The sequence below is a fragment of the Monodon monoceros genome, unplaced genomic scaffold (genome assembly GCF_005190385.1).
Source record: "Monodon monoceros isolate NGI ecotype Baffin Bay Population unplaced genomic scaffold, NGI_Narwhal_1 Super_Scaffold_6, whole genome shotgun sequence".
Classification (NCBI taxonomy): Eukaryota; Metazoa; Chordata; class Mammalia; order Artiodactyla; family Monodontidae; genus Monodon; species Monodon monoceros.
Window position 1 is genome coordinate 3,338,792 of NW_021703783.1, and position 18,277 is coordinate 3,357,068.

At 61.6% G+C, this 18,277-nt stretch overlaps 1 protein-coding gene across 3 annotated transcripts in view; it reads left to right on the forward strand.

Moving 5' to 3' along the window:
- Positions 1–15,652, forward strand: part of TSPAN9 (tetraspanin 9) — a 181,906-nt gene extending 166,254 nt beyond the window's left edge. For 2 of the 3 annotated variants that reach the window (XM_029206405.1, XM_029206404.1), the window contains 5 exons: positions 10,364–10,555; positions 10,913–10,987; positions 12,141–12,242; positions 12,870–13,001; positions 13,333–14,217. In XM_029206405.1, coding sequence (XP_029062238.1) covers positions 10,364–10,555; positions 10,913–10,987; positions 12,141–12,242; positions 12,870–13,001; positions 13,333–13,566 — 735 coding nt within the window. In that variant the 3' untranslated portion in view covers positions 13,567–14,217. Of the gene's footprint in view, positions 1–10,363; positions 10,556–10,912; positions 10,988–12,140; positions 12,243–12,869; positions 13,002–13,332; positions 14,218–14,864 lie in introns of those variants that run through there. The other variant, XM_029206403.1, reaches the window with a different exon arrangement.
- Positions 15,653–18,277: the final 2,625 nt, after the last annotated feature.

The window sequence follows — 18,277 nt, forward strand, 5'->3', positions numbered from 1 at the left end:
TGGATTTTGTGGAAAGGGGTTGATGCAGTTCCTGGCGTGGATTAGCGGTCAGTAGACGCTAGCTTCCTCATCAGTGTTCTTAGCATCGTCATTGTCATCGTCACCACCATCACTGTCACCATCCCTGCATTTTTCCCCACCCTCTTAGTCTACAGGTGGGTCCCAGGCACGCTGTACGCAGCGGCTGGCCTTCCCCTCTCCAAGCATGGACATGTCCAGGGACTCCTTTCTGATGTATTTGGGACGCCCTAGGTCTAAGCAGTGGGGTCTGGTGGGTCAGAACATGGTTTCCAGAGGCAGATTACCTGGGTCCCTTCACCACCTAACCTCTCTGTGCCCTCACCCTTCCAGGTGTAGAACGGGAGGACGAATGACCTCCCCCTGTCCCCACCATTGGGTTGGGAGGATTAAGTGAGGCAGATGGGGCAAAGCACTCAGAACCACGGGCACATGGTTGGGGTCCCTGGCAACACAGCTTCGGGGGGGTAGTGAAGACAGGGAAGGCGCCGGGTGGGTGAGGGCAAGGCATGAAGCTCCTCCCTGAATGAGCTCCGTGACCTTGGGCGCGCTCGCCTGCCAGGCCGTGGCCCGGCTGCTTTCAGCGAGTGACCTGAATGGCAGTGGGCACATCAAGGAGTAGAAGGTGGGCCAGGGTCTCCCATTCTGCCAGATGACAGAATCGGCCCAGGGCCGGGGCGAGGAGGGGGTCTCAGGCTGACACGTAAAGTTGGTGCAGAGACCATCTCTGGTAGAGGAACCTGAACTTAACCAGCCTGTGTCCCCCACAGAACGTGTCAGAAATGTCAAATCCCGATGTGGGTGGACACGGCTCCCGGATGGCAGTATGAATAATCCGGCTCTGGGCAGAGCATCCCTGGAGAGAGGACCAATCATGTTGGCCACGTCCGAGGCTTATAGCCGAAGTGTGTGTGGGCGGCTGTCCTGGGGCCAGAGCTGGAGCTGGTTGTCCACCACGATCCTTCCCGATATCTACACACGTAATCAGGGAGTGTTATTTGCTGAGCTCAAGCCAGGGAAGACTGTGCCCTTTACATTATTAAAGGGCCTCCGTTCTGTGACAGGCTGAATGGAGGCAGCCCTGACGAATGAGAGGCACCCAGAAGTGGACGTATTTTCATGGCGTGACTCTTCTTCCTCTCTAGGGGGGCTGGGGGCACCTTTCCTCAAACAGGGAGAATGATCCCCATGCCCTCCCCATTCTGCAGGGTGAGTTATAGTCTCCCAGATCATTTGAGCTCTTTGCCAGAAAGATGTGATGTGAATTCAAGGTATCCCCTGCATTTTCCAAGGAGTCTGAATAATAGCACAGTACCTTGTACCATATTTATATTCCGAGGAACACAAAGGGCTCGGCAGGCGTAAACCTATCCATCCTCTGTGTCCCCGAGTCCTGGGGAGGTGTTTTTTTCTCCCTCAGTCTTTCAGCGGAGAGACGTCCCAGAAAGGCGGCTGGACCATTACTGTCCCCTGGGGCTCCATGTCCAGAGATGCGGGCTGTGGACGGTTCTGCTTTCTCAGGGAAGCCCAGGTGGCCCCAGTTTCAACATGAACCTTGACGATAGGTTTCTGAAACCCATCCCTGACTCCCAAGGCAGCCCCAGCTTCACGTATTATTCTGTGCTTCGATGCCGTCAAGAGTGCCTTTCTCCCCAGATGCACAAAATAAAACAAATGCAGGAAGGGAAAACATGAGCCTGTGGTGGGAAAATCCTTTCTCCAGACTCCTCTGACAAGTATTCTGAGTCCTTGGCGCTTTTCCCTCCCAGCTTACCATGACCTTGGGAGTTCCGACAGTGCCTCTTGCTGTGGTCCAGGCTGTCTCCCCGCGGCTCCTTCCCGGCTCCAGAGCCGTGGCGCTTGGGGTGCAGGTGATGAGGGCTCCCTGCACACCCCTGCCCCAGCACAGGGCACCCATTCTTGCACTAGCACCTGCCCAAGAGTTGCTGGTCTTGGGTGGCCCGAGGCTCCAAGCTGTGTCCTGTTGAGTGCTGACAAGTTCTGGAGTTTGGGGTCACCTTCCCCGACTCTCCCAGCGAAGGGCAGTCCTCCCACTGGCTCAGGGAACAGAAGCGTCCAGTGGAGCCAGGACAACCGTCTCCTCCATCTGAGAAGCTCTTCCCGAGCCTGCCCCCTGCTGTTTTAGCTCATCTCCTCTCCTTTATAGAGCAGGGGTGGAAAACAGCTCTGTGCTCTCCCGAGGGGAGCAGAACCCCGCCATCCAGGGGCTCCATCCTCGTGGAGCGAGCTTGGGAACCCTGGGTTACAATGCTCCCCTCGTGTCCCTTCTCCCCTGCAGCCACCCCACCCCACCCCAGCTTGAACAGGAAGCACGTGCAGCTCTGCCAGCCTGGTGGGCCCGCCCTGGAAGGGCCGCCACTTAGCCTGGGTCAGTGTGGACAGACTGGTGAGTGGTCACGCCCCCTTTACAAGGCTGGCAGGGGCTTTGTAGCACCCGCTGCTCCTTGGCGTCCTGACCACACATCAGTCTGTGGTCCATCTGGGCCTGTTCCTTGGGCCCCCTTGGGGGCTCTGAGCTGCTTTCCACCTCCTTTTCTTTCCATCTCCCCACCGAGTGAGCAGGCCTGTGGTCAGTCCGAGACTGAGGTGCCGTGGCTGGCACCCGAGAAGGTCGATTTGGGCCCCGCTGTCCGATTTGAGGAGCCCAGATGGCCTGGGAACTGGGGTGCAGGTGCAGGTAGGGGAGGTGAGCCCTGTTGCCCTGCAAGCCTTTCTCCCAGACAGGAACGGTGTGGAAGTCCAGAGTTTTAAAGGGGCCGTGTTGGGAGAGCCCAAGGTAGACCCCCTTCCCCAGCTCTAGTCCTTGCCCTTTGCTCCCTGGGCATCAGCTGTCTTGTAGACTGGGCCTGCTGTTGGCACCCCTGCCCTGGCCTTTGAGGCCCAGGGACAGACACAGGGCTTGCCACCCTGCAGTCCCACAGATGCCTTGGCTGGTGTGAGCCCCTAGGCAGGGCAGGTGCCCTCCATACTGAGGCCAGGCCAGGAAGCCCAAACAGGTGGGCAGTGCTTCAGCAAAGCCAGTCTCCTCCCTTGCCTCCAGTGGGGTCAGAGGATGCCAGGCCCTTTGTGCAGCCAGCTTGGGGCCAAGGCTGCGGTACCTGCATTTACCCCTACCCAGGACCCTAACTGACTGGAGGGAGGAAGGGCTGGCCTCAGGGTCTCAAGAGGGGTCTCCCCCCGTCTCAGCTCTTTCATCCCCAGCACTTTTAAGAGTCTTAGATAGCAAGAGGTATTGTAGCAGGAGTCCCTCTCAACCGATAGGGTATGCCAGTGAATTGGGGGCGCGGTTCCCATGTTCCCGATGTCCCTGCAAAGCTCGCTGGAGAGAAGTGGGCTCGGGAAGCATGTAACTTAAGAGCTTTGTTGACGTCAGAGACTCAACAGCTCCCAAATACAGCATCCCCGAAGTTTGGCCGCATTTAAACGCTCTCCCCTAGAACCATCTTAGACAGACAAATAACCACATTGTGCAATAATCAAAATGTAACTGGGTTTTAGATATGCAAATGCTTTATGTCGTGTTTATTCGGAGGAAAATTCGGCTCGGAAATATGGGTGTGATCTCCCTATCACCTCTGCAAGCTGGTGATATTGGAGGCTGTGAATTTGTGAAGAAATTGGAGGCTTTGAGAGAGAAAGTGTGGGGTTAAAAATAGAATGGCCGAGGAACCATGCTGTTTGGCTTTGAGTCATGCGCAAGCTCAGTGTGAACCACACCTGTGCTGTGGCTCCCAGCCAAGCCAGGGGTGGCACAGGCTGGATTACTAGAGGTATAGAGCTCAGAGTGTGGGAGGGGAGAGTGGTGTCTTGTACTCTGCGCTGGTCCCTCTGGAGCTGGAACCTAACTTTTGGTAGTGGAGGGTGACTCAGAGGTGAGAGCCCTAAAAGCCCTTTTATGGGCCAGGAGAAGGTTGGGAAAGGATTTTGTTAGATACAGGCCTTCAAGAACCCCAGGTCCTGCCACACTGGATCTCGGTGGGCTTCGCGGGCAAAACTAGGACTGACGCACGTTAGCCCTGGGGAAGCGGATTCCTGAGTTAATAAGGAAGAATTCTTGACCAATTAGAGCTGTGCAAAAAAGAAACAGAGTGTGTTATTGGCTGGTGAGCACCGGGACCCTGGGGTGCTCAAGCGGAGGCTGGACCCCTGGGGCCAGGCACAGAGGAGCCCTCTCACGGGCGCCCACCCCTCTCCGTGCCCTGGTCCTTCTGTCTCTGGGTGGCTTTGGCAAAGGTGTCCCTGTGACGTTGTCCCTTCTGTGTGGAATTGGAAGCACTGTCCGGAGGCCCCCATCTCCCTTTATGGCCGTGACATTGAATGAGCTGCAGCCCACCTCCCCGCCAAGAGGCAAGGGTGGCTGAAACATGAGGTAGCCGCCCCCTCAGTCCTCGCGCTGACACCTTTCCCCCTTCTCCGCGTGATGAAGTTCCTAGCAGCCGGCTTCTCCCAGGGCCAGGCAGGATCGTTACCAGCCAACGCACTGGCTGTGAAATTATAGTCGTTTCTGTTTGCTGTTTTATTCTCCACATCCACTAATTTATTAAATGCTGTTAAACGTTGCACTTGGCCCTGACTCATAGAGAACACGGGGGCATGCTGAGGCCAAGGATTTGAGGGGCTCCTGCAAAGCAAAGAGAGCGTGGGGGGCAGGGGCGCTGCAGAGACACAGAGGCCTCGGGGATGAAAGTAGCCGGAGGGTGTGCTGAGCTCTGAGGGTATGGGGCAGGTAGAGAAGGCGACTTAAATAGGCGAACAGGGGCTACAGGGGAGTTGCGGGGGAACTTGGCACGGGGGTGGTGAAGAGGGTGCAAAGGGGGCCTTCTTTTTCAGGTGGGTTTGTGTGTCTGGCTATCGTCCCGTCCCTCCCTCCCTCCCTCCCTCCCTCCCTCCCTCCCTCCCTCCATCCTTCCCTCCACCCATCCCTCCATCCATCCATCCATGGAACAAATATTTCTGCAGTATCCAGGCATGTTCTGGGCCCCACGGTGGTAGAGAAGGGGCTGAGACATGAACCTGGCCTGGGAGCATTGGTGTTTCTGTGGAGATGGGCAGCGCGTCTACACAGAGGGCCAGGTAGGGATGTCCAGCCCTGGAACAGGAGGTCACCCCAGGGAGGGCCTCCCTACACGTTGGGGAGATGGTGGCAGCTGTGGGGGACACAGGCAGTGGCTGCCCTTTGGCTCTAAGCAAGTGAGGGAGGAAGCTCAGGGGGGAGGTTTGTTCAGGGGAGGTTATGGTTTCCCTCCCGGAGAACTGGGGTGCTGTGTGAAAAATACATAAGGACACACGGCAGGAACATGTATTAAAACCACAGATCAGTGTGCTTGCAGCTGAAGATGGGGAAATGCCATGGGGGTGTTGGCTAATTACAGCAGACTTGATAAACGAGGCCATAGCCTGCGGGCCTCAGTCTGCATGCTGTGCGTCTGTTGGATGGGCCCAGGGTGATGAGGAAGATGCTGAGACCCTGAAGGGTCCTGCACCTTCTCCCTTCTGAAGAGAGAGCCTGGAGGAGGGAGACCCATGGGCATTGCCAAGGGGAGGCGCTGTTCTAGGCCCTGGGGATTTAGTAATGGACAATACAGACCAGGTCCTGGTCCCTGTAGAGAGCAGGGAACGGACAAATGCCAAGGGTTTGCTCACCTTTGGATGGGGGTTCATTTGGAGCCTGAGTGGAAAATACTTGGAAGTGCCCTTGGTTGGGGGAGGGGCAAGGGGCAGGGAGGCTCGGTGGTCAGGGTGGCCCCTGGGCCTGCCTCTGCTTAGAGAGGAGTGCCAGCCAGGCCCGGACTGCAGCAGGGTGGCTGGTGCCTTTGGGTCGGTCGGTTGGCTGGGTCCTGGTGCTTGAGTCACCCCGCCTCGCCCCCAGGTTTCTTCCTGCCGGGGGGCTTGAATCTAGCTGGTTGTGTCTGAGACAACCCTCTGCTTTGGGAAGCCAGTTTTCCCGAATGCCACCAGCTGAGCTCTCCAGCGCTGAGCTCTGGCTGTGCCCCTGCAGGCCCCGCCTCCTTCCTGTGCCGGGCACCCCCCCGTGTGGGGTGGTTTCCCCCTGTCCCTCCCATCCCTCCCTCGCCCTCCCTGCCCCTTCTGTGGCTTCAGAGGTGACTTCCTGTCCTCTTGCCCTCCCGCCCAGCAAACCCTGTCTGCTGCCGTTGCCCCCCCACGAGACATCAGCCTCCTACCTGCCCTCTCCGGCCCTCACCAGCGCTGTCCTCCTCCCGTGCGTGTCCCTCTCAGAGCTAGGACGCACCCCACCCTGGAGGGACACACCAGTTCTTCCTCGGGTGTCTGTCTTCTCTGTGAGTTGGTAGCTGGGGGGTGGACACCTGGCTTGGGCAGGGGGCTAGGGCAGCGGTTCTCAATCTCTATTGGCATTTGGGGCCGGATGTCTCTTTGTTGCGTGAGGGCTGCCCTGTGCCCTGTAGGACAGTTAGCAGCGTCCCTGGCCTCTGCCCACTCAGGTGCCAGTAGCACCCTCGCCCCAAGTTGTGACAACAGAAAAGACTTGACATTGCCGGATGTCCCCTGGGAGTAAAGTTGCTCTGGTGGGACCACCGGACTGGGGTGAGAACAGCATGTCTCAGGCTTGGCTGAGCTGGGAAATTCTCTAGTCCAGATGCCACATCTTAAAGGGCTTTGGGCCGCAGAGAGGGAAAGAACCTTAGGGTCACACGGGAGCAGCGTAATGAAGGAGGCATTTTAGGGAAAGGATCCAGGCAGGTCTTTGCAGGCTGGGCTGAAAAACGGAGGCCAGAGGAAGGCAGGGGCGCGTGGCCGGGACCTGGGCTTGGGGCTGAGGCAGCGGCCTGGCGCCTCTCACCCGTCGGGGGCTCAGCGGGGGTGGCGCCGGGGCTCTGCGTCAAATGCCGGGAAGCCAGGTCCCGGGCTGGGCCTGGCAGTGTGATGTCCTAGTCTGTGAACTTAGGGTCTGGGGGCTCTGCTGGTTTGGGGTCAGAGACGGGAGCAGAGGGTCCCTGCATCTCAGCAGGAGGCCGAGGATGTGGGGTGAGCACGGCCTCTCGTTGCCTGCAGGGCCTCATTCATTCAGCAGTGGCCTTTTGGGGATGGGGACGCGTGTGTGGCTCTGAGAGGAAGGTGCGGGACTTGGGTCCAGGCTGCTGGTGGAGGCTGCCCTGCTGTCCGCGGCAGGCCTTACCTGAGACTTACCCGGGGCAGGGTGACCTCAGACAGGAAGTGAGAGGGAAGCAGAGGTGTGGGGAGCAGCTCATCCTCCCCGATGGGCTGTGGGGAGCTGGCACAGCAGGTCAGAGGTTGGGGAGCCTGAAGTCACCGAGGTGACTGGCTCCTGGAGGTTCTGAGCTGTTGGGATTTCACACGTGGGGGCCCCTGTCCACGAGGCACACGGGGAGGGGAGGCACAAGGGGACCCTCCCGGGCCCACTCCCGGTGGGAACCAGCTGCTGGGAGGGAGCCGGACAGTCGTCCCTTGGTATCCGTGGATGCTGAGGTCCCTTGTATAAAGTGGTGCGAGTACCCTGAGGACTTTCCCGGGCCCGGGGATGGTCCCGAGGGGCCCGGTGTCTCCAGCGCAGGGTGGGAGGGCGTCCTGCGGCTCCAGGGTCCCAAGGCCAGGCTCCCTACCTGTAGCGAGCGACCTAGCCTGTAGCAAGTGACCTGGCAGCAGCGGGGTCTCCTCTTTTTCTTTTTTTTTTGCGGTACGCAGGCCTCTCACTGTTGTGGCCTCTCCCGTTGCGGAGCCCAGGCTCCGGACGCGCAGGCTCAGCGGCCATGGCTCACGGGCCCAGCCGCTCCGCGGCATGTGGGATCTTCCCGGACCGGGGCACGAACCCATGTCCCCTGCATCGGCAGGCGGGCTCTTAACCACTGTGCCACCAGGGAAGCCCGGGGTCTCCTCTTTTTCATTCCAGGGTCTGGCTTTTAGAGCCATAAATCTTCAGCATGGAGAGCATGAATTTCCATGGTGTGATTAATGAAAGAAAAATTGAGCCGGCGGCACAGAAAATGACCGGATTGAGCAGAGTCAGTGACAGGTTGGATAAGTCTCTGAGCCTCCCTGCAAACCCAGAGCTCTGACCCGGCTTGGGGCGCCACCTGGTGGTTGCGGGTGTGGGTGGCACCTAGTCCCTGGCTGAGCTGGGTGGATGCCCCGTTGGGTGGGGGGCCGCTCTGGGCCTGGTGTGCCCACACCGCGGACTCGGCCCCGTTCCAGCAGGGCTGCCGCAGGGCACGGGGCGAGGGCGGCTGTCCACGGCGTGGGGCCCCCAGCAGCTGCTCCGCTCGGCCGGCTCCATCTCTGCAGCCCTGGGAGCTGTCTCCGGTTTAGTGACGCGCGGGAACAGCCCCGCTTCTTTCGGCATGCGCCGTCTGGACTGCCTTTCCGTCTCCTCATTTATCAAGATCCTACTCATGCGTCGAAGCCGAGCAAGCCCTTCCAAATACATCTCGAATTGGACCGTCTCTCGGCACTCCTGCACAGCCTCCCGCTGGAGGTCCCTCCAGCCCCGCCTGGTCCCCCAGTCACGGCAGTGGCGTCCTGATGGCTCGCCCATCGCACTTTGCCCTCCGATGCCCTATTCTCCACACAGCAGCCAGAGTGACCTACTGAAACCACAGATCACATCCCTGTCCTGCTCCCGGGCTTCCCATCCCATCAAGAACACCACCATTTTCGTTCCCGATGCCTGCGAGGTCCCACCCGCCGGTCCCCCACCACTGTCACTCTGTCACCTCTGGTCCCCGGCTGGCCAGGCTCCCCCCACCTAGGGCTTTGCACTGCTGTTTCCTCTAGAACACTCTTCCCCCGCTTATTTGTGTGCTTATTTACCCCTCTTGTGGGTTCCTCCTCAAGTGCCACCTTCCCGAGGGGCCTTTCCTGCCCCCTGCCCCCGCACTCCCTCTCATCCTGACTGTTTTTTTCACGGCACCTGGAAGCCTGTCGTGTGCTTGCTTGTGTGTCCCCTCTTCCCCAGGACGGGTCTCTGCCGGCGCCGTTGCCACCGTTGCCCCGTGCTTAGAGCAGGGCCCGGCTTTAATGAGTAGGAGCAACATTCCGGTTCGTGGAGCAGATGAGAGAGGAAGTCGTCTCCTGGGCAGCCTCTGCCGGTGCCTGGCCTTCCCGCTGTCCGCCTGCGTGTGGCCGCCTGGCCCTCGCTGCCACGTGTCCGCTCCCCAGAGTGGGGGCAGCTCAAGAGCAGAGACGGGCTTGTATCCTGGGGGCCGCAGCACGGCGCCCGGCTCGGGACCTGTCTCCCAGAGGCCGACGCCTGGCCCTGGTCACCTTCTTCACGGGCCTTCTTTCTTTCCAAGACTCACAACGGTCCAGAAGGGGAGTGGTAGTGTCTCATTCCCCACCTGCCCCGTGCACGTGCCTGAGGGGCTGCCCCCTCCCCCTGCCCCCTGAACTCTGTGCCACTTACTTGGCCCCCGTGCATACGGCCTGGGGTGGATGCTGCCCTCCCCTGGCTCCCGTCTGGTCCGAGCCGAGGCCCTGGGAAGGCAGGTCCCTAACGTGGCTGTGGCGCCTCTGTGCTGTAGGTTCTCGGTAAATACCTGTCTACCGACTGACTAGCTCCCGAGACCCCGCAGACATCCTTGAGCCCCTGGAGGGAGCGGGGGGGTGTCAGCTTACGGAGTGTAAAACAAGGCTGCTGTGGAGACCTGCAGCCCGGGGAATGGGAAACTGCAGCTGCAGGCATCGCAGCCCCAGGGGTGCCGTGGAGCGGAGTGGGTTCCAGCCGGGGCAGCTGCTGCTCCCTGGGATGGATGGTGAGGTCATGGCGGACCCGTGCCCTGCACGTCGGCCAGCCCCTCAGCCAGGCCAGGGAGCCCCTTCCAGTTTCCATATGCGTGAAATGTGTTCTTCCAGCTCCTGAGGACCGTGGACAGGTGGCCCTTCCGGTCAGGGCAGCGGGACCCAGTCACCGCAGGGTCTGGCTCTGAGAAACTGGCTCAGCGGTTCCCTCCGAAACCCCTCACTTGCTTCCATGACCATGTAGCCCCTCCCCGGCTCCTTCCGGAGCGCCAGGCCCTCCTCTGCTGAGTGGGACCCCCATGGCCACGCACGTGCAGCTAGGACCTTCCGTACTTGTTATGTGCTTTCCCTGCGCCTTGTTTAATTTGTCCTCATTGACGTGACCCTCTGAGCTTCGAGAAGCTGGTGCCATCCCGTTTGACGCAGAGAGGCTGGGGGCTTTGCGCAGGTCACACCACCCGCTGCACCCTGTCCGTGTCTCACGGTTGGGGCCGGGGCAAGTGGGGGCCGTGGAGGGACGCGCAGTCCTTTGAGTCTTGTGGAGACGGATACCAGGGCAGTGCCGGGCTAACAGGCCTCCCTCTCTCTCCAGCTCTGTGGCTGTGGACTGCTTGGAGTGGGCGTTTGGCTCTCCGTGTCCCAAGGCAATTTCGCCACCTTCTCCCCCAGCTTCCCATCGCTGTCTGCAGCCAACCTCGTCATTGCCATAGGCACCATCGTCATGGTGACGGGCTTCCTCGGCTGCCTGGGCGCCATCAAGGAGAACAGGTGCCTCCTTCTGAGTGTAAGTTGGACCCCAGACCCCCCAGCCCTCTGAACGCTGGATCGCCCTGCATTTGAGCCCCTGAGCCCCCTGGGTGCCCAGCCTGAGCCCGGAGAAGTAGCTCCTAGAATGGTCTTTGCCTGACCCCACCCCTCTTCCTCATGATTGGCTGCCCCTGCCCTAGGTGCCCCTCCCACTCCTTGACTGGCGTCTGCCTCCTCTCCCTGCCCTCCCCATCTGGGAGTCCTCAGGAGCCGTGGCCTCTCCCGTACCTGGGAAGTCCTGTCTAGGTGTTACCTGTCCCCGGCCACTGCGTTTGCACCCCGGCCCCGGCCGGGACCGCTGCCACGTGCCCACACCTGCACCTTCTCTTTGCAGTTTTTCATCGTCTTGTTGATCACGCTACTGGCGGAGCTGATCTTAATTATCCTCTTCTTTGTCTACACGGACAAGGTAAGCCTTCCAGGAGGGGAGGGGGCGTATGGAACTTCCTTGCTCCTGGGGTTGGGTCTGGGAAGCCGGAGGAAAAGCAGTGACAGTTCATACTTGTGAGGAGAGGAGAGCTAAGAAGTGCCCGGAGGAGAGGTTTTGGTGGGGGGCTCATTACCTAGTGTAGTCTTAGGAAGTGGAGTCCACTAATGACCACGGGATGCCACGGACGGCCTCTGGCACAGAGAGCTCCCCTTCACTGGGAGTATTCAAACACAGCTGTGGGGAAGGAATGCAGAGCTCACTAGGTGCCTGGGCTGGGTGATAGGAGGGTAACCTATTGGTAACACAGGGGAACCTTCCAGGTGACAGTGCGTAGGGCTCACAGTGGAGGCAGCTGTGATTCCACATCCAGAGACCTTTGGGGACAGACAGCTGCTCCCAGGCTGCCCCGGGGGTTCAGGAGGGTGGAGCGGGGACCCCTGACGACCCCGCCAGGCTGGACGGTTCCCTGCAAAGTTGGGGAACTTCTTCTGGGACCACCAGGAACGATTGGCCAAGCGTGGGCTTCGGGCTCGGTGGGCCCTTTGGGTGCGTTGTACCCAGAACCGTGTTACCATCTTCTCCTTGGGTCCTGAAGGAGGCGCCCAGGCCACGCTGAGAGGGAGAGGCACTCTTAGGATTTGTAACAGTAGTTCCTTTGCATCTCTGAAAAGGAGGCACAAATAATACTGTGAGATCCCTGCGGGCCAGCCTTGTTCTCAGCTCTTTATAGGAGTCCTTTCCTTTAGCTCTCACAATCCCAGAGGTAGAGGTTATTTTCCAACTTCACAGACAAAGCAGAGGTGGGCCCACGCTTGGGATGGCTGATCCGCACCCTGCGGTTCCCAGGGTGTGTCCCGACAGGGGCAGCGTTGCGGGGTGTCGTGGCCTGGAGGCAGGGTGACCTGTGCGGGGCTGGTCCTGGGACCAGGGCAGCTGACGGGCTTGGGCTGTCCCCGCCTCTGTGTCACAGCTCTGGCCCGAAGAGCTTGGCTCTCCAGGGTCACCGCCCGGCCCCTGGCGGGCCTCCCCCGCCCGGGAGAGCTGTGGCCAGCTGTCCTGGCCGACCTGGGAGAGCTGGGGAGCGGGGCGGCCTCCTGCTCTCGCCCGACCTGAGTCTGCCCTCACCTGCCAGGTGAACGAGAACGCCAGGAAGGACCTGAAGGAAGGCCTGCTGCTGTACAACTCGGAGAACAACGTGGGGCTTAAGAACGCCTGGAACATCATTCAGGCCGAGGTGCGGGGTCGTGCTGGGCGGGGGGGCGGGGCCTGGCCTCAGACCCGGTTGGGCACCCCGGCCTTCTGGGTCAGACACCGTGTGGCAGCGGCAGAGGGGTGAGGGGGTCGGGGAGGACGGCAAGCAGGGCCTGGACGTGGCCTGCAGCTGCGGGGCCCAGGGAGCTGGGAAGGACGGATGATCGAGAGGGCACCTCGTCCAAGCCCTTCCTTTCTGAAGCTTTGGCACAAACGACAACTTATTTTAGCAGCAGGGTTGCCTCCCTTGTCATGACTCAAGAGGTTCTGTTCTAAGAGGAAACGAGTTAGCACAGCGCGAGGGGGCAGGGTGCTACAGCCAGCTTGGGGCGATCCACAGAGCCAAGAGCCAGGGGGCTGGTGGGCGAGCGGAGGGCTGAGCGGCCTGCCCAGCGCCCAGCGCCCAGCTCAGAGGGCAGGCGACATTGCCTTCTCCCCATCCAGCCTCCAGGAAGGAGCGATCACTTCCTCCCCTGGGCCGGCTGAGGCCCAAAGAAGGGACGAGAAGGCTGAACTCCATGCGCCAGCTCCCCTGGGGGCCGGGTGACAGGGGAAGCCCAACGGGGACGCCGGGTGTGGCCCGTCTGACCCTGGGCCCCTCCCCCTGCAGATGCGGTGCTGTGGTGTCACCGACTACACAGACTGGTACCCGGTGCTGGGGGAGAACACGGTTCCCGACCGCTGCTGCATGGAGAACTCCCAGGGCTGTGGGCGCAACAGCAGCGCCCCCGTGTGGAGGACGGTAAGGCTGCACCCCCACCCCACCCCAGGGGTCCGTGCGGTGGACAGCCTGGGGACGGTGGCCCGGGCCACCAAGGAGGTGGCTTAATGTGGGACGGGCGGGGATGCACAGGCCTGAAGCCAGAAGGCAGGTGGGCAGCGGGGGATCTGGGCCCACATCTGGGGGCGTCGGAGGGCGGGGGGGAATGGGGTCTGGGCCTGTGCGGCGGGGCCTTGTAGGCGGAACCCCTGGGGGAGATGCTCGAAGGCAAGAGGACCGGGGCCGGGGGCAGGGGCAGAGGCGCAGAGAGGGTCACGCCAGCGCCTGAAGCTGTGTGGTCCTCGCTCCCCAGGGCTGCTACGAGAAGGTGAAGATGTGGTTTGATGACAATAAACACGTGCTCGGCACGGTGGGGATGTGCATCCTGATCGTGCAGGTAAGGGGGCCGTCCAGCCTCGCGCAGCCCAGCCCCAAAGCCCGAGGGAGAGAGGACCGACGGGGGCTCTGCCCCTCCCCGCCCGGGCTGCGCCCCCGGGGCTTGTGCGAGCCTGCAGGGCGCTGCCGTGTCATCGTCACATCCCTCTGAGCCTTGGGCCTGTGCTGGCACCGCAGGAAACCCCCATGGGTTTGCCTGTGACATGCCTGTCCCCACAGCACGGGGACGTTTACCCTGTGACTGAACTGAACGGCGGTGAGTCCTCAGGCATCAGCTGTGAGCAAGGCCTACAGGCGGCCTCCGCGGGGTCTGCCCCGTACCGTGGGATACGTGCGACCTGGCAAGTGGCTTAGCCGCTGTGCCTTCGTTTACACATCCGTGTGGTGGGCGTGATCATGGGCCGCTTCTTAGCGTATGTGAGTTTAATACCCGACACGTCGCACAGGGGAGGTGCTCGGGAAGGGCTCGCTGCCCTCAGCCAGCGTTTCGCGGGCGGCCGTGCTGTGCAAGGCCCAGCGTGGGTGATGGAGGGGGACTCGCAGGGGCCCCCGGCTCCCTCCTTGAAGAGAAGGCTGACGTGGTGAAAGCAGGAGCCCCTGGCCTTTCTGGGGGAGCATTATGGGCTCCCCCTTGCCCACTTGTGTGTAACTCCTACCCTTGGTGACCACCTGACCCTGACTGGTCCGTCCACGGGGAGATGAGCTCCTGCACGAGGTCCCCTTTCTTCCCTAAACCCCGCGGGCCGGACCATGTCTGGTCATCTGCGAGCCTCCAAGCTTAGCAGACAAGCCACTGTCCCTGCTCAGGGCTCTGACGGAAGACGGGCTCACAGGAGCAAGGGTCTCTCCGGTGCCGAGAGTGGGGCTCGGCTTGGGGCTGCCTGCAGCCTGGCCTGGACCAGGACGCCGGGGCCAGGCTGGGCCCCTCGGTCTCCAAGGTCACGGGCAGACCTTGAGTGTGAGTGCCGCGGGAAGTACGGTGTCCTTGGCCGCGCGATTCGCAGCGAGTGCCGGTGCCCGGGAGGCCGCAGGCTGGCTTCCTGCACGTTCTGCTCCGCTCGGGATCGGGGGGCTGAGGAGACCCAGATGAGTGGTAACGTCCTCCCAGCGGAGCAGCGGTCAGACGCCACGCCGTGTACCCCAGGACCCCGCGGAAGTGAGGCAGGGGGCTGTCAACGTCCTGCCGCTACCCCCATGCCCCCAGCTCCCCGTCGGCTGCCACTTAGGGTCAGGTCCTGCCCTCACCGCAGCGCTCTGAAACAGCAGGTTTCTGGGCCTCGAAGCTCGGTGACGTCCCGCACAGACAGTCCGAGCGGCCGAGGTCCCCACGTGCGGCCCCCCCTTTTCTGCATCGTCCTCACTCCGCCAGCACCTGCATCCTGCAGGGGGCTGCCTCATGCGCTCTGGGTGCCCGTGGCCCCCATCTGAGGCCTTCCCCGTGTCTTTCAGATTCTGGGCATGGCCTTCTCCATGACCCTCTTCCAGCACATCCACCGGACTGGGAAAAAATACGATGCCTGAGCAGGCCGGCCGAACGCCCCGGCCCCGTGGACACTGCGCCAGGGAAGAGGCCTTCAGCTTGTGTCGCCTGCCCGCACCCTCCAGACTGCTGACCCCTGCGCCCGCCGCCCCGGCCCGCCTTCCCCGCTGCCCGCTGCAGCCTTCTCGGCGGGCGGAGGCCAGGGAGGAGGAGGTGCAGAGACCTCAGGGTGCCGGGGTGCCCGGATTCCTGTGTATTTGCCAAAGAAGACAGGGTGGGCGGGGGGTGTGCTCTGGGAGCCCCCCGGCACCAGTGCGCTTCTGCCCTGTCCTTCCTCCGCTGACACTTTGTCCCTGCGTGGCGTGGGGCGGGAGGCGCAGGGCTCCCTCCCAGTGGAGAGACTGCGCAGCGGAGGCCCCGGTGCCCCTGGCCACTTGGAGAGCGGGTGCGCAGACGCGGGCGGGGCTGACCGTCTCCCGGCCGGGCCCCTGGAAACATCTCGCCCAGGCTTTTTATACCTTATAGTGTAACTTTTCTATTTTATTTTACTCTGATTACGATTATTCAGGAATACTATCTCTTGGATAAGTTTAGGGTTAGCTTTCTGATTTATAACTTTTTACTGCGTTGATTTCTGTAACGGTTTGATTTTCTTTCTGAGGGTGGGGACAGGCAGGGACAGGGCGTGTCCGCCCGGTTTCTGTCAGGACAGACCGCTGTGCACACTCAGGAGGCTCTCGCCAGGATGCACTGAGGGTGGGGGAGCAGGGGGCCTGGGAGGGGCAGGGGAGACGGAGGCACAGGAGGCCGTGTGGGGGCGAGGCCTGCAGGGTGCAGCGTTTGCCGAGGCCCAGGCCGCGTGAGAGGCCTGGGCCGGGGGTCCTCTGGGGGCTGCGGGTGCTTTGCTTGGGAACGAGGTCGAGCGGTCGTGGGTCCTTATGCGTCACTGATGAGCAGCTCCTTTTCCCTCCTTCCTCCCTCCTGCCCTCTGTGGGCCCGGGAGGCTCCCCTTCCACCCCTGCGGGCATTCCCGCGACAGGTTCTGCAAACACGTTATTTCACAGACATTCCTGCTAGAAACTCTTGGACAAATACCTCTCTAGTTCAGACGCTGCTTACTCTCTCACATTGCTTCTGGAAGGGGAAGCGGTCCTTCCGTGGAGCTGCTCAGACAGCGGCAGAGGACCCACGACCACCAGAGGGGAGGGCGGAGCCGTGATTGGTCCAGCCAGAGCCACCCGGCTGCTGACTGCCTGCTGGGAGGGAGGGAGAGATGTCCACCTGGGTCCCAGGACCCTCATCTCCTTCCCTGGGGTTCATTGATACTGAGGTGACTGGTGCTCACGTCCTCTGCGACCCCAAGGAAGAGTACCGAGACCCAAGAGAGGTCAGACGGGATCCTGTTACGGTAGCCCCAGGACAAAGCAGCCTGAGTCAGGGCCTGGAGATGGACAGTTGAGGGGCATCCGACTGCAGCGGGGTGCCCCGACTAGGGTTCACGCTGGTCTAAGCAAGTTGTGCAGTTAAAAAAATAAGTCAAGAGTCCGTGTGGCTGAGATCGGAAAGGTTTCCCCACCAGCTTGTACTTCCCCAGGTGGGCCTCACCTGGGCGCTGCCTTTGCTCTGCACTGTTTGGATGGGTGCCCTGACCTCCCGGGGGCCCCTGTCTCCTCCCCAGCCTCCTCCTGTCTGTTCCGAGAGCTGAGACCTGGCCACCCAGCCAGCAGCCCCCTTCTCCCTTAAGTACAAGACGGTTGGGACCAGTACAGAGCTTTCGGTGTGCTCAGGTGTCGAGCTTCTGGGTGCGGGACAGCAGAGGGTAGGGTGCTCTCAGCGAGTTGGGCAGAGCAGAGGCCACCTCCTGAGACGGGAGTGGGGTGCTCACGGGAAAGCCTGTGGGCAGGGCCGTGGGTGGAGGCCACAGGGGACGGGCCTTCCCCGCCCTCTGGCCCTGCCTTCCCGGGAGCCCAGGTCTGCAGAGCCCAGAGAGGACGCACCACCATTCCGCCGCGAGGGACCCTCCACAAACAAGCATTCGAGTGGCACGGTGGCACTGCTGCATGATGGGTTTATCTTGGGGGGGGGTTGTTCACGCCTATCAGTGCAATGTAAAATTTTTGTTGAAATCAGCAGCAAAAGCCTAGCACCTTGGTGGTGTATGGCCTCGCTGGCATCTTATGTTTCTGGGGCTTCAAGGGGCGTCCTCCGGCCCCCTCCTCCCGCCAGCCCCTGCCCCGTCCGTCTGTCCACAGAGCCTTGTCCACAGTTCCCCAGACTGCCTCCTCGCCTGACCCTGTGCTTGGCTGTTCCGTCATTCGGCCGAGTCCGCGCACGGGGGCGGGGGGGCTCCTTCCAGGCCCTCGCCCATCGTGCAGAGCGGTCCCCACCGCGCCGTGTGATGTCAGTGATGGGGCCCAGCACCTGCTCGGTTTCTCCCGACCCTGCTCTCCAGGGTAGCACTACCTGAGGGAAACCCCTCCTTGGCGACTCCCCTGCCAAGGTCACAGTTAGCTCAGTGGGGTCTGATGCAGGCGGTTTACGGAGTTGACTCCCAAGGCCAAGGTCCTGTAGACGTCAGGGGAGTGCCTGTCTCCACTCGGCCTCTCTCTGCAGCCGTCTCGCAAGGGAGGTGAGCCAGCAGGGCTGAGCACGGCCCTTGGGGACCCCAGCAGGTGCTGACGCCTGTTCCCCCGCTGGAGGCCCTCTCCTCTCTCCCCTCCAGCGTGGGCCTGCGTCGTGGCCTCTCACCCTGGAAAGGTTGCTGACCCACCCCAGGCCCTCATGCAGGTGTTCTGGTTTGACTTGGACCAGATGGCCGTCTGTCCTTGCTTTGGTGGCCAAAGAGTGGTCCAGGTGGATGGAAAGGATGTCCCCACCTCTCCGGCCCCTGCCCACCGCTGGTGGAGGTGCTAACAGCAGCGACCCAGCCAGGATGGAGTGGGATCCGGGTGCCTGAGGTTCTCCCGCCCCTCGGCCCTTCAGGGCCGGCCTCTTGCGTTCCTGTTCTCCCATCCCCCCGCTCCCCCGCCACGAGGCCAAGTCCAGGCCGTGTCCTTGTCTCGCCACGCTGACCGGGCCCCTCGAGGGCCAGGCCTGGGGCTTGTGCCCACACGCTGCCCGCTGGGGCAGCATGGCCGAGCGGGGGGGTGCGCGTGCTGGTTTCAATGCACTTTTCTGCTTGCGATGCCGTATCTGTGCGCTTCCTTCCTCCTGGTCCTGGCTTACGGAACGCCATGTTTTTAGCATGTTTTTAAATAAAAACTGATAACGTGTCAAAAGCACACGCAGGCTGTCTCTTTGTGGTGTTTGTGTCCACTGAGCCACGACTGTGGCTTTTTCACGAGGTGTTGCTGTGAGGGACCAGCCTGCCTTGTCCACGCAC